The sequence below is a fragment of the Haliotis rufescens genome, unplaced genomic scaffold (genome assembly GCF_023055435.1).
Source record: "Haliotis rufescens isolate VD_foot unplaced genomic scaffold, xgHalRufe1.0.p SCAF_15, whole genome shotgun sequence".
In the NCBI taxonomy this organism is placed as follows: domain Eukaryota; kingdom Metazoa; phylum Mollusca; class Gastropoda; order Lepetellida; family Haliotidae; genus Haliotis; species Haliotis rufescens.
Genome location: NW_025963835.1, coordinates 17,221,616 through 17,235,801, shown reverse-complemented (window position 1 = coordinate 17,235,801; position 14,186 = coordinate 17,221,616). Strand labels below are relative to the sequence as shown.

At 39.4% G+C, this 14,186-nt stretch overlaps 2 protein-coding genes across 2 annotated transcripts; one reads left to right on the top strand and one right to left on the bottom strand.

Annotated features, from left to right (window-relative positions):
* Positions 1-259: 259 nt before the first annotated feature.
* Positions 260-3,293, bottom strand: LOC124138686 (small nuclear ribonucleoprotein Sm D3-like). The gene is made up of 2 exons (XM_046505458.2): positions 2,827-3,293; positions 260-580 (listed from the first exon to the last, which is right to left on the bottom strand). Exons 1-2 carry the CDS (start codon positions 3,137-3,139, stop codon positions 522-524), a joined length of 372 nt encoding a protein of 123 aa, XP_046361414.1. The 5' UTR covers positions 3,140-3,293; the 3' UTR covers positions 260-521.
* Positions 3,294-3,573: 280 nt separating this feature from the next.
* Positions 3,574-11,023, top strand: LOC124138685 (PR domain zinc finger protein 4-like). The gene is made up of 2 exons (XM_046505457.2): positions 3,574-3,808; positions 7,107-11,023. The coding sequence occupies exon 2, from the start codon at positions 7,110-7,112 to the stop codon at positions 9,324-9,326; it is 2,217 nt and encodes a 738-aa protein (XP_046361413.2). The 5' UTR covers positions 3,574-3,808; positions 7,107-7,109; the 3' UTR covers positions 9,327-11,023.
* Positions 11,024-14,186: the final 3,163 nt, after the last annotated feature.

Below are 14,186 nucleotides of genomic sequence, written 5' to 3'. Positions count from 1 at the left end.
TTATTATTTACAGACCGCTGTCATATAGCTGAGTGTGGCATTAAGCAACAAAGCTTTCAATGAGCACTGTAGGCTTGGGACTTACTCGGACACTGAAGAGAGAGAGTATGGGGACTATTTTATGTCAGAGTATACAAACAGTCACTTGTTAGCCCGATGCTTGTACAAATCCAGAGGGACTAATTGCTCAGTCAAAAATGGGATCAAAAGTGTTGCTCATGCAATGAAAACCTCCAGAAAAAGAACACAGCAACATGTATAGATTAAATGAGTTTAATGAAGTGGTGATGAAATGACAAAACCTTGATTTAGAAAGCATATATATACAATGTATCATGATCATGTGCTTGCATTAGACAAATATATCTGTACTGAACGCAGTAAACTTCTCTTGATGTATTATCAGTTGTATTTCCACATCTTCGGTGTAGATGATTGAACTGACCATGATCATGGCCTCACGTAATGTCTTAAAGAAAATCAACACATCGCCATCTTGGCCAGTTTGAAATAGAGAATGATCAACGTCTTTTCTGGAACACATTGCCACGCCCACCAGCTCTTCCTCTCCCTCGGGCAGCTGAAATATACAAGGGCAACATAAAAATCATGTGTTATGCATATGCCAGGGAACTAAGTACAAGGAGGACATTTGTTAAGAGAGAAAGCAAGGGCTCCAGAGTCAGGTCATTTACAATGTTAAAATAGAGCTGGTGTCTGGTATGAATTTAGAACATTTCAGAATAAATCGTAACTGTTAAATATCAGTAAAAAGCGTAATAATGACCTAGTTTGAACTAACAAGTGGTGTTGCCTGTAGATTCAAGTTTGCCTCTCAAACAAAAATCAAATTACAAATATACTGCTCAACTTTTGACAGGAATATTCTGTGTCCAGGTGGCATACTGAATAACACTTATTGTTGGGAGATGCTGTCAGACAAATAGTATTCGGCGTTTGGTATTATCGTAAAATGTGTTCTTTCCACAATATTATCACAATATAATTTGTTCATGCTAGATATATCGAGTGATTTCAAATAGTGATTTTTATCAGAAGTTTAATGTCATATACTTGGCAAATGCCTTCGCTGCCCCAGGGCATGCAACCGTGGCCCCAAGATGGCTTGTATTTATTGAGTAAACGTTATGTTGTACCAGCATCTTGTTTGGAACATAAATGAATTTCAGTTCATACCTAAATGTATCAGATTGCTTCTGAATTCAAAATATAGAATTATACAACATATGGTGATACGTATGATAATACGGCCTTGTGCATCGCAAACTATTGCGACACTTTAAACATCCAATACCCATCCTTACAATAGTACATAGTTTTGTAACATGAAATATCACAGTATAACTATCAAAAGTTGAGTAGTAAACTCATTTTGATTTTACTCATTTTTATATATAGCTACCATGTACATGATGTAATCAGTTCACAGCCAATCCACAAACCATGAAAAAGATATGAATTGTTTGCATGCACGTCAAATTTATCACACTTTTATATTCATCAATATTGAATAGATTCATTCAGGTAATTAACATATCCTACCCATATATATTAAACATAAATTTTTGTATACTATCTTCAGGGAAATGATGCCACTAGTTTCCTAAAACTCATTTCAGACCAGTAGTTCATGTAAAATAACTAGATTTGTGGAGAAAAATAGAACTCGTAGATTCTCAGGACAAGGTCGTCATATTTACCTTGTCCCCTATGTCAGGGATTTAGAAATAATATTTCAGAGCTCGATTCTAGATTTAACATCATGAATATTTACACAAGCCTATGATCTTAACCACTAACCCAAAGCTGAGTCGAGGAAATATATGTTGGGTCAAGTGAGCTCAGAAATAATAGTCCATATAATAACACAAAATTGACATAAATTAATGCCAAGTTAGGAATAGTAGCCCGAAACATTTTTACACACACTTAATTGTTGACTGCAGAGTTTCAAGGGGTGTTATATCTAAAAATGTATGCATTCCAGAGTGCAACAAACATTTAATAATAATAATAAAAGAAAGTGACATAAATCCATCCTGAACATGCTAAAATCCTTAATATTCTACTAGCCCTCAGAAAGTCATTTACATCAGATAAACCACTTGGCCTAGTGCCAAGCTACATCCCTGTATACAGAAAATCAGACATTTATATGATCATTCATATAAGTATTGAAATTTAAGTGATTGAGTTTTTATGTTCTTATGCAGCTTTTGGCAATATTCCAGCAACATCATGGCAGGGAACCAGAAACGTGCTTCACACGTTTTACCCCTGTGGGAAATTGAACAACGGTCCTGGCATGACAAGCAAACGATTTAACCACTAGACTACCTCACCACCTCTACTGATTTTGAGGGCCCAATTGACATCCTGTGGTATGGCAGCCTAATGATCTAAAGGAGCAAATAAGATCATCCCTGTCCACTAAAAGGATATAATAGTTTGGTAGTTTCACATGTCTTATACTTCTTAATTGTGTTAAACCTGACTGCAGTTCAAAACATTTCAACAATGGACAACACCATAGTTTTCTTGTTTCACTTGTTCATAATGCAACAAACTTGAAAACGTCACTGATGTATATATCATGGTTAACTGGATTGAGTGGATTCACCATAGGCATGATTATCTAAAAAGTGTGTAGTTCTACAACACGCAACTAGGCCTAGTAGATATGCAAGAACCGGGTTCTCGCATTCTTTTAACATTCACTGCGAAAAGGAGTATTGACTTTCGCAAAATTCATATAATGACTATAAATGATACATTCAATAAACGAAACAAATGCATTGTTTATACCCTGTGCACGAAGAATTGCAGATTTTCCTCTTCCTGCGCCGCCACCCTTGCCTTGGACTCTCTTGAACATTGGGGCATTTTTTAACATGTCTGGAAGTATGAGGAACCGAATCTTGCTTCCACGGATGTAAACATTTTCTAGTTGTGCAACTCGGCCATCTCTGTAAGTAACTGTGATGTTAGCCATTTGGCAATTCATATTGTCCTCGGCTTCAACAAGCTTTCCTCTGTACACTTCACCCATGGTTGTTTCGCAGGTTACGATGTGGCCTTCTGCCTCGTGCAGAACTTTAATAGGCACACCAATAGACATGGTGATGTTCCGTCTTTACCTCCGTTATGTTTCAAACCTTTATCTCCACATACAAGGTCTAGATGCGATGGATTGTAAACAAAGATTCCGCACTACTCACGCTTTTGAAAATGGCGGAGCGCGTACCGGCAACGTTTGGAGAGCGTATTTAGAGTTACTCCCCTTTGACTCTCATTGTGTTTTGAGAAGAACAATTTTATGATTTAGAACAACTCTCTGTAATGCATGTCAAAGCACTGAAGTTATCCGCGAAAAACATAATTATATTTACCATTAAAAAAATATTGCAAGATTTTTATATTCAATCTCATTAGATCTACATCGGCAATATTTTTGCGAGAAAATGAGAACAAGGCCTAGAGAATCTACATAATCGACAAGATATTTTTTCGAAACAAATCGTCTTTATATTTGATTACTACTCCATCTTTGTTTGGAACAATACGATTTTGTGTAACAACAACCGATGTTTATTGAACATTAATATGTTTTGTTTTCAAACACAGATTACTCCCCCCTATCAACTTCCGCTATTCCACTTCCGGTATGAAGGTGTTACAGAAGTATGAAATTGTCAACAATGTTAATGACTACAGACACTGTAGGACTATGCATGGACTTAAACATTAAGTGCATTTGCCAGAGATAAACCCGTCACATAGATCAAAGGTGTGTTTGATGTCATGACAGTGATTGTCTAATGTACAGCACGGTTCATGGAATATTGGAGGGACCTTGGAATATTTGACATTTCGATTCTAATAACTTGTTATATTACACCCGAGTTATCAGTATCTGTCTGTTTAGCGAAAATGTCTCACTGTTGTATGTGTTTTAGTTTTCGAGTTGAGATAATTGTTATTAACAAACGGTTTTGCAGCCCGACTGTCTTGGTCTTTCAATGCAATTTTGTGATTGCCAGTGTTTTAGACGTGATTGTCAGTTATTTAATCCTACACTTAACCGGATGCACTTTTTCGGATTTAATTAGTTCCGTGCTGAGGATCAAACATGCGTTGTCTGCTTGAAGACAAGATAGGCTGATGAGAAAGCTTAATTAGTCAACACTTTACCACGGAACCACGCTATCACAAATAATTGGTATTCATTTGCCTAGTATGCCTAGTGATCAACACTCAATTGAATACATTAATGCACATGTGTGGTAGCCATTGTCCTATTGATTTTACAAGAGTTTCCTCTGATTAACATTGGTACAATTTGATAAATGATGTGAGAAAGCTAACTCATACCCAAACTCACAACTGACCCTAAGGATCGTAAGAGTGTGTATGGTTGGGGTCAGGGGGTGGGGGTGGGGTGGGGTGGATACTAGACGATCCCTTCCACTGCAGATTTGTACACAACTAAAATAGCTAACCCGTACCTAAAATTCTCATCAGTTTAGTACCTGTTTTGGAGCATTCATGCTTTAAATTGCTGTGCGTACCCAAATTTTGAGGACTGTATCCCAAATTTGGAAAACCCATACTCAAATTTGAATGACCCGTTCATTTTGAAGCAAGATGTTTAATTGCTTTGACCAGTATAGACCATAAAAAATACAAATATATATGTTTCATATAATTTATTCAGCACTAAATTTTCATATATACTGTCATGCACTTTATCATGTAATTTATTCATAGCATTATAACATTTACATTATTTTACATTTCAAACATTCATTCATTAGTTGGTGAATCAGCCAATTAAAATAATCAATGTCTGTGATTTGTCCTCAGAAGTGGCCTTAATTGCTTAAGTCAATCAATGTCTGTGAATTGTGATTTTAGTCCTCAAGTGGCCTTGTCACTAGAGAGCATGGCTTTCACCAGTAGTCTCTAAGCTGATATCTCTCTCCGCGGTGTCTAGCCGGGAGAGCCACATTTCAGAAATAGCTATTGCAGGTAGAGCCACATTTTCAGCTGAGAGCATTTCACCTATTCTAGCGGGTAATTAATTAATCCGATTACCGATACCTATAAATGAGTGTCCCACATTTAAATTACTTCCTCATCTTCACTACAGACAAGAACATTGAACATTTCCTGGGACATTAGTTAGAGGGTGTTTCTTTCACTTCACCCAATGTATCTGGAGGAGGGTGCAGAAAGAAGGTCTGGTGATGGACTATAAGGAAGATAAGGAGGTGAAGAAGCTGGTGAGAAGAGCTGCTGCCCTCCCTCTAGTACCTCGTGACAAAGTGGATGATGTGTGGCTTGATGCCATTGCTGACTCTCCTGCTGGCCCTAAAGTGACTGCCTTCATGGACTACGTGACAACCAGTTGGGTTCAAGGAGGGGCCTTCATGCCAGAGATTTGGAACCATTTCGAAAACCAAGGCCACCGTACCAATTATCACCTGGAAGGGTGGCACAACAAGATAAAGAAACTTGCCAAGAAGTGCCACCCGAACATCTACGAGGTAGTGAAGCTATTTCAGCGAGAGCAGTCACTCAAAGAGGTTGCAGTCCTGAGACTCTCTCACCAGTGGTCAGAACCTTCATGAAGAAAGAAGTACAAGGCAAACGATGCACGTATTGCATCCTTCAAGATCCAGCTCCTGAACCAACATCTGAGTGAGATGGAATATGCTGACCACGTGGGCGACCTCCTTCATCTGCAGTAATGACATTAAATCCATTATGATATTCATATGCTATTCATATTCAACAATGTAAAGTTTTGATGAATATGTTATCCTTGTTGAATAAAAAATGAGAAAACAAGACTTGTTTTGTTATATACGGTAACCTGTTAGAATCACAAAGCATGTTTTGACAGCATAGCCGCGAGAGCCACATTATACACTCACGCAACCATAACCATTGCCGTGAGAGCCACATCAATTTGGGCTATCTATTTTCGAAATGTGGCTTTGCCGGCCTGTAACCCTCTCCGCTTATATTTCAACCAGGATTTTAAGCAGTCATGCCCTCTTTAATATACTAGTAACATTAGGTTTAAATGAATTGAGTTAACTCAATTGGACATGGTGGCATATTGTAGTTTCACTCATGTGTTGTCGGGGTGAAATGATAAGCAAGAAATACTTGAATCTCATTTCAGTTGTTTCACTAATGCAGAGCTCCAGATAAGCTTTTGGTGTTGTGGGTATTTTACCCATGCATTTTAAAATCATTGGGTATCAGTAATTCTATCTGGGTATTCAAATTTCTGTTACCCACTAGTTTTTACACATGTGGGTATTTAAGTAAAATATTTAAAAACACTATTCATCTAGTCCCTGCAAACTGGTGTCGTGTGGGTTCAAGAGCTTTACAGGACTCAAAAATACCACGATACTTCCACTAGAAAGTGTGATGGCAAATGATCATGATGTAACTGTCATCGTGGAGTTTGGCAAGGTTGACGGAATGTCCGTTTATGATTTCAGAATAAGTTGCTGATTTGCTAATCGAATACGCAGGGTTACTTCACAATATTTTGATGATATGCACAAGTTTTATTTTTGTAGCGAATCTGTAATGTTCATTGCGTATTTGATACGCTTGGATTTTATTTTACTGTGTATTGCTGCATTTTTTATGCATATTTTACGCAGATACGCAGCTTATCTGGAGCTCTGCTAATGCTAATCCATGCAGTTACTACAATGATACACATAGCCCATTGGTTAAGATGCTGGTCGAGAGTTGTGTCCCTTTAATTGTGACAGTATCCACTGGGTTTCTTCAACAAAGTGCTAAACTTTGACAAGTAATTTCAGAAGCTTCTACTAATACTTACAATGACAACAGGATTAAACCTGTTTTATTCTTAAAATTCCATCATGTCTTGCATTGCTTCAGAACAGATACCGGTGTCTTTTTCAAACATTTGCTTATTAACGAGAAAGTATCTGTATCTGACTATTCAGTCCTGTCTTCTTTATTACTATTGCTTCAAAATGCTGCATAAAATATGATTAACAGTTTTATTTTTACATAATATTTATTTGCAGACAATGGACCAATGGACTGGTTTCCAAGGCAATCCAGCCTCGTTTGGAACTTGGAATGGAATGGACATGACCTTGACCCCTCCTTTCCAACCTGTGGGACAACCGCGGTACGGATCTTTCAATCCGATTTACACTAACCATCTACCTCCAACTCATCACAGATTTGAATCACCAGTTCGACCTTTTCTACAGCCGAATCAGTTTTCATCCCATCCCACAGATGTACCAATACAGCATTTTGACAACTTTTCAGACAATGTATCACCACGTCACATGGCAGAGTTCAGTGGTCCAGTCAGCGGTCGTGGAGTGACCAGTACCAGCAACGCCAAGCCTTTTATTATGTTCGCAATCAACTTCGACAACATATCTGTACGTAACCTATGCCAGGAGGAGGATAACTTGATATATCTTATTGCATATAATCATGAAATCGATTTGCTGTCCGCGATGGCTGTTGAAGATTTGCTGAAGCTGAATGATGTCGAGATTACGAATCCCGAGGACGGGGTTCGTGTTTTGACAACAGTTCAGAATATGAAGTTAACAGTGAGTGAGAACCCTTCCAATAAGGTGTACAATGTTGAGAAGAGGGAGGAAGAGGTTGATAAAAGTAACGAGAACGATAAAGATGATGTTGAGAAAGATGGGGAAGAAGAGACAAAAGAAGATTGCGGGACAGATGGACTTGAGGACAAGGAGGACAAAGAGTCTAAGGAAGATGTATCCGATGACGACACAGTTGACTCGATGAAGGCCGGTCAAGCAGAGCCTGATTCAGACCAGGACAGTTTGGAATCGTTCAAGGAACAGAAATCGCTCCGTTCAAGGAGTGATGAAAACTCACAATCAACCTTGAATCTGAAACGTTTGAAAACTGAAAATAAATCCATTCAAAATGTTCTGAAGAAATTGAAAAATCTAAAAAGGCCGTTAGAAGATGATGGAAGGAAAATTAAAATGGCCACTCAATGTGCTATGTGCAGGTTGAACCATATGAAAGGATTATGTGTGATAGAAAATCCCAAGGCTTTCATCCCCGACAATTTGACTTCCACCAACAGCCACATCTTATCATATGCCTCCCTGCCTTCCCAGTTCTACCTAGGCATCAGCGAGACCATAAGAGGATATACCATATATGCAGCGGAGAAGATCCTAGCAGGGACAGCGTTCGGTCCTGTGATAGGGCAAGAAATTGACTATGAGAGTATCCAGTGTCTGACTGATCTCAAGTACATATGGTTCATTCAGCCCCGTCTGAACCATCCTGTCAGACCTGACGAAGAAGGGGATGAAGATGGGGAGGAGGAGGTTCAGACATTTCTGACGACGGAGGATGAAATGAACAGCAATTGGTGCCGGTTTCTCATGCCAACTTTACGGTTTGTGGACAGCAATCTGTATTATGTTCAAACGGACAAGGAGATTTATTTCATCACCCGTCGGAATGTGAAAAAAGGGGAAGAGATACAGTTTTATGCGGCGTTTATGGACGATCAGCAACATCTTGTGTTATCCAACGATGAGTTGAAGTGCCATCGGTGTAATCTGGACTTTGACAGCAACGTGAACTACATCAAGCATGTGAGGATCGTCCACCCTAGAGGAATAACTCGGAAGAAAGAGAAGTGTAAAATCTGCCATAAAGTGTTTCATAAGTATGCCCACCTTGCCAATCACGCTCAGAATGAACATGGGGGCATGGGGGCATACAAATGCGAACAATGTGGACGGGATTATCTGTATGCCAGACAACTCAACCGTCACATACAGACTGTCCACAAACAGGATAACATCGAAGCAAGCACCTGTTCCGTATGCGGCTCGACATTCAAAAATTCGTGGAGGCTGAAACATCATATAAGACGGAACCATTCCGAGGAGCGATTCTCCTGTGAGAAGTGCAACAAGGTTTTCAACAGTAAGATGGGACTCGAACGCCACCTCAAAACCCACACGCAGGAATTCGCAATTTTCTGTGATCGGTGCGGGAAGGGTTTCCGGGACGGCAGCAACCTGAAAGTGCATCTATTAACTCACTCTGGGATCAAACCCTTCTCCTGCCAGCATGAGGGTTGCGGCACTGCCTACACCACCAAGCAGTGTCTGCAGATCCACTACAGGAAGGCCCATGGCTATAGTGACGACAGCATGCCGGAGATTATACGAACAGTGCCCTTTACTGTGGAGGCTCACTCTGTGGAGAACAGTATATAGATGTTGTAGTGTTTTTCTTTGTTTTGTTTGTTGTTTAATGCAATATTCCAGCTATATGATGATGGCGATCTGTACATAATTGAGTCAGGACCAGAAATCCAGTGATTGATATCATGAGCATCGATCCAAGCAATTGGGATACGATGAAATGCACCAACCAAGTCAGCGAGCCAGACCACCCAATCCTGTTAGTTGCCTCTTATGACAAGCATAGTCGACTCTTACGGCAAGGATGGGTTGCTGAAGACCTATTCCAACCCAGATCTTCACTGGTTGATGTTTTAGTGATGGAGATTATTATTCAAGCACGTGTGTAGTACTAATTGAGTGTCAGTATTTTTGTACTTCCCGAGCGAGAGTGAGGGCAAGACATGAATTCTTACACAAGTTTTGTGAAATCAGCATGACACATATGTGAGTTTAATCATTTCTTTATTACTCATTATTTCTTCATCCTTTGGAGCTTCCCTGTAGAAAAATACACTGATCTCCACCGCTGTCCTAGGAAACCACAATTGGTCGGATGATATCAACAATCTTCAGCTATGGCGTTATTTCTGGTCTAACGTCATTCCGACCATAAAATTCGAATGACATCAACAATTCAGTTCGGATGACTGTAACAATACACTGATGCGCAAGAAGTGAAATTTGCACCAATGCACATGCAATCTTTATGAACTTGGTTATTTCAAAACATATTGATAATAATGTGTGTTATTGCCTCATAGTTATACCAGGTAAGTGTCATTTGTTAGGACTTTAAACAACGTGCCCTCAGCACAAATGTAATTTGTTTGAAATTGTTTTTTCTTAGTTCTTATTTTCTTAAATTAGATGTCGTAACATTGCATTGTCAAAGTTACCTTTCAAGCCTCCTCGTCTCTATTGGTAATGTTATCTGTGAAATACAAGGCACTTCTACAAAGTCGTAACATTAGTTATAACTGAAATAACTAGAATTGAGAGATTTATGATTCCAATTTGGGTATTTGTACTGATATTTGCTGCAGACATGGGGCTGAGTATTGTCTTCTATGCAGTTATAGATAAATCCATGACATTTAATGGTCAGTCTCAGAGTTCACGAGCAATTCGTGTAATCAGTGGCACGATAGAACTATTATGTATGTCACTGATAACATTGCCAATTAACTTGACGAAGATAGTTTAAATACTTAGTTCAAATTAATTGCCCTGCATGCAATGTTAAAATACCTATGAATTTAAGAAAATAGAATTCTCAATTTTGACGAAAAATACTTTTTTTTCCAAATATTCCTGCCACAGACTCATATATTTCTCCCCAGTCTTTAAAATCCCGGACAAACTCCTGTATATGAATATAGTAAGAGAATTGTTTGTAAAATGCTTTATTCTGGGCTCGTTCCTCAAAATGATCCCTGTCGTAAGTCTATGTTAAAGTGTGGGAGTTATGATCATCTTTGCGATTGCTTTATGGAAATTGGGCCTGGGCAATATGTACATACATTCTCCAGCGATTGTTGGTTTGATTGACTCAAGTGTACTAAATATGTCTTGGTTAGGCCATTGACAATGTAGTCCAATTTCCATCTTCCCAAGGCAAGAGAGTTAACTGACTAAAAAAATCTAGTTTCCACCCTTGCCGAACTAGTCTGGTATTATGGAGTTACGTTTTGGCTAGACTAACGAGTCTGTGCATAGTCCAATCAAAATCGCGCAATGAAATCGAAATCTGGTTTGTGAACTGTCGTGCAGATTTCGGTCGATTGCAGGATTGGCAAAGCATGTACACCGCCAACTCCTTGTCAGCAGATATTTTCTAAACCTTTTCATGTTTCATGATCGAGCCCAGGAATTCCAGCCAAGTTTGGCAAGGGTGGAAACTGGACATTTAAAGTCAGTTAACTCTCTTGCCTCGGGAAGATGTCCAATTTGTTGTCATGAAAGGAGTTGTCTAGTTTCAACTGGTGTATTCAGTTGCTGCCCTACTATTGAGATCATGACAAAGGGTATGTATCATCACTGGCCCAATTTCTGTTATTTCCATTCTCTTACAATGTTTAGGGTCATAGTCTAAGGTGCCACAGCCACTGTGCACAGTTGCCTCAGGAATGCCAGAATCCTATGATTGTCACTTCAAATTCCAGATGCACCCTGATTGTGATTCTGTGTTTGTCAGCACCATACCCTTAGTCATTCGTTTCACCCAAGTCCTGAACATCTTCGTCCCTGCATCACTTGAGACTTTCCTCCCAAGCCGACACGCCGTGATACAACTATTCAAAGCAGCGTTAAACCAAACTCACTCACCTGCAATGTATATTGACTATGAAAGACCATTTGTTAACATCTTTGAGAGATACAATTCTGTGCATGTATTTACATTTTCTATTTTAGTTTTCAAGATTATGAAGTTTCAGTGCAATATTCTCTTAGTGCTACCAGAATTGTTTTCAGAACTGTTATATTTATATACCCATGCAGTGAAGTGCTTGAATAAATCTTATGTACCTATATTGTTGCATATTACAGGGATGACTAGTTTCCATGGATCAACCGAATTCTGCAGTTTGGAAAGTCAACTGGGGTGTTTCTGGTACAGGGACATCAACAAAAGTTGAACTCTTTTTGGTCTTTGTCATCCTTTACATTAATATGTACATGTTTAACAGTTAAACAGTATCTGTTGTGTTTTGTATAATGCCGCAATTTTGCTGTGCCTGTGGTCGTGCGTACAAATCCAGATTCGCACCGATCATGTTTCGAGGTTTGACCTGTGCTTAGGGGCTTCACCTGCATCACTTCAGGCTTTCCCCCCACATATTCAGCTGACACGCCATGATATGACTGGAATACTTTTCAAATTGGCATTACACCAAACTCACGTACTCACTCACTGTTGTGTGTATTTAAAACAGATGATTATAGTCTTTCTTTTAAATTGTTTCCAAGGTAACTTGGTTCTCACTGCTGTGAGTATGATATTGTCTCATGTTCATAGTCGTCAGTAGCTGATCTGAGGGGAAACACCGATGCTAAAATCCAATGTCACTCTCAATGTACTGTGAGGACTGTGACTATCACATGTGTCAGTATTGCAGCTGGGACTGTGCTTGGGAAAAGATCAGCCTTAGGCTAAAAAAGATTAAAAGAATTGCAGAAAAAAGAAAAAGAATGAAAATATAGTGCGGGCGGGTGGTGTTTTTGTTTGTTTGCTTGTTCAACCTGGGACAGGGCCTCCCTACATGAACAAGCATACAAACTCCTATTGCCACCATGACCATAACAGTAAAGCAGTGTGCTTGTAAAGGGAAGTAACTGTGGGCTATATTGGATCGCATTGTTTTTAAGTACCGGGTATTAGGATTATTTTAATTTTTTGAAAATAAAAAAATAAACAAAACGTGCAGCAGACTTTATGATGATGCAGTCCAGCTTGCCGTAATTACATGGAGTCTTTGTAGCAGTTTCATTCAAGGCACTTCACAGTGTCTATGCCCACATCGAAATAGGGCACCAAACCACAGATGCTAGCCCTTCAATTCTGATATGCATTTAGGAGGGTATGAAAAAACAGACCATTTTGGGGAGGTTAGTAAATATGGGGTATTTTGGTAATGTTATTTTTCATGTCAATTTTAATAGTCCTTATAATATTTTTATATCATTTACCATAGATAACATGGTAGTAGCTAATCTAATTGCAGTCTTGTCTAAAAAGTAGCATTAGTGTCCACTGAAATGCGATGTTGGTACCTGATTTATTTTAAGTGACAGAGGGTATAGATATTTATCATCGAAAACTGGCCTCCACAGGAGATATTGGTTGGGTGAGATCAAGCGATGTCTCCAAAAAGAAATTGCATCACACTGCTTTTCGCTACATTGTGACATCATCGGTTTCCATGACGTCTGACTCAAATGACTTCACTAATCTCTCTGGTTAGCTGTGAGATCTTTAAAATCAAGACACTGGTTAATACTGGGTAGTACTGTTTACAACCTAGAATGATTTTAGATGATCAAGAGAATCCCACCCTTGTGTCTTTTGATATCAAACAACCGCCTCTGTGGTCTCGTGGTTGCGCGTCTGGCGGGAGAACGGAAGGTTGGGGGTTTGATCCCCAGCCATGTCGTACCAAAAGACATTAGTAGATGGTACTTGTTGTTACCCTGCCTGGCGCTCAGCACTAAGAAAGTAAAACAAGGATACTGTGTTTGATTGGGGTATTCATGTTATAATTGCGGCATGGTATCTCAGTGGGCTAGCACTAGAAAGTCGACATTAGTTCGGACTAGCACAAGCTGCCACGGACACATGTGCAATAACATTGAATGCCACATTAACCCCATGTCATATCACCTCACCTTGAAATCAAACATATCAACACTCACCGATAAAAGTTTAAAACTCCTTGGCAAGTCTCGGAGGTGTTTTGTCAACTTGTGTTAATGTATTTGACCTGAAAAGACACAAGGGTGACAAACTCTACATAAAGGGATACCCGTGAAGATCCAGGGTAGAATAGGTCTTCAGCAACCCATGCTTGCTGTAATAAGGCGACTATGCTTGTCGTAAGAGGCGACTGACGGGATTTGATGGTCAGGCTCGCTCACTTGGTTGATGCATGTCATTGAATCCCAATTCCGTGGATCGATGGTCATGATGTCAATCACTGGATTGTCTGGTCCACACTCGATTATTTACAGACCGCCGTCATATAGCTGGAATATTGCTGAGTGCGGCGTAAAACAACATACATACATGAAGGGATGTCTTTATTCTTGTGGCTGTTCTGTGGAAGAGAGAGGTCACTGTTTTCACCCTTCAGGGTTCCAGTCCATCTTATTCTATTTAAATCAAACCAACTGGGA

What these genes read in the sequence shown, in the direction of transcription:
- LOC124138686 (XM_046505458.2), bottom strand. Translation starts at nt 3,139, where the DNA reads ATGTCTATTGGTGTGCCTATTAAAGTTCTGCACGAGGCAGAAGGCCAC. An exon ending in TGCAATTCTTCGTGCACAGG is followed by an intron (nt 581 to 2,826) that starts GTATAAACAATG and finishes TGTATATTTCAG; the next exon opens with CTGCCCGAGGGAGAGGAAGA.
- LOC124138685 (XM_046505457.2), top strand. Translation starts at nt 7,110, where the DNA reads ATGGACCAATGGACTGGTTTCCAAGGCAATCCAGCCTCGTTTGGAACT.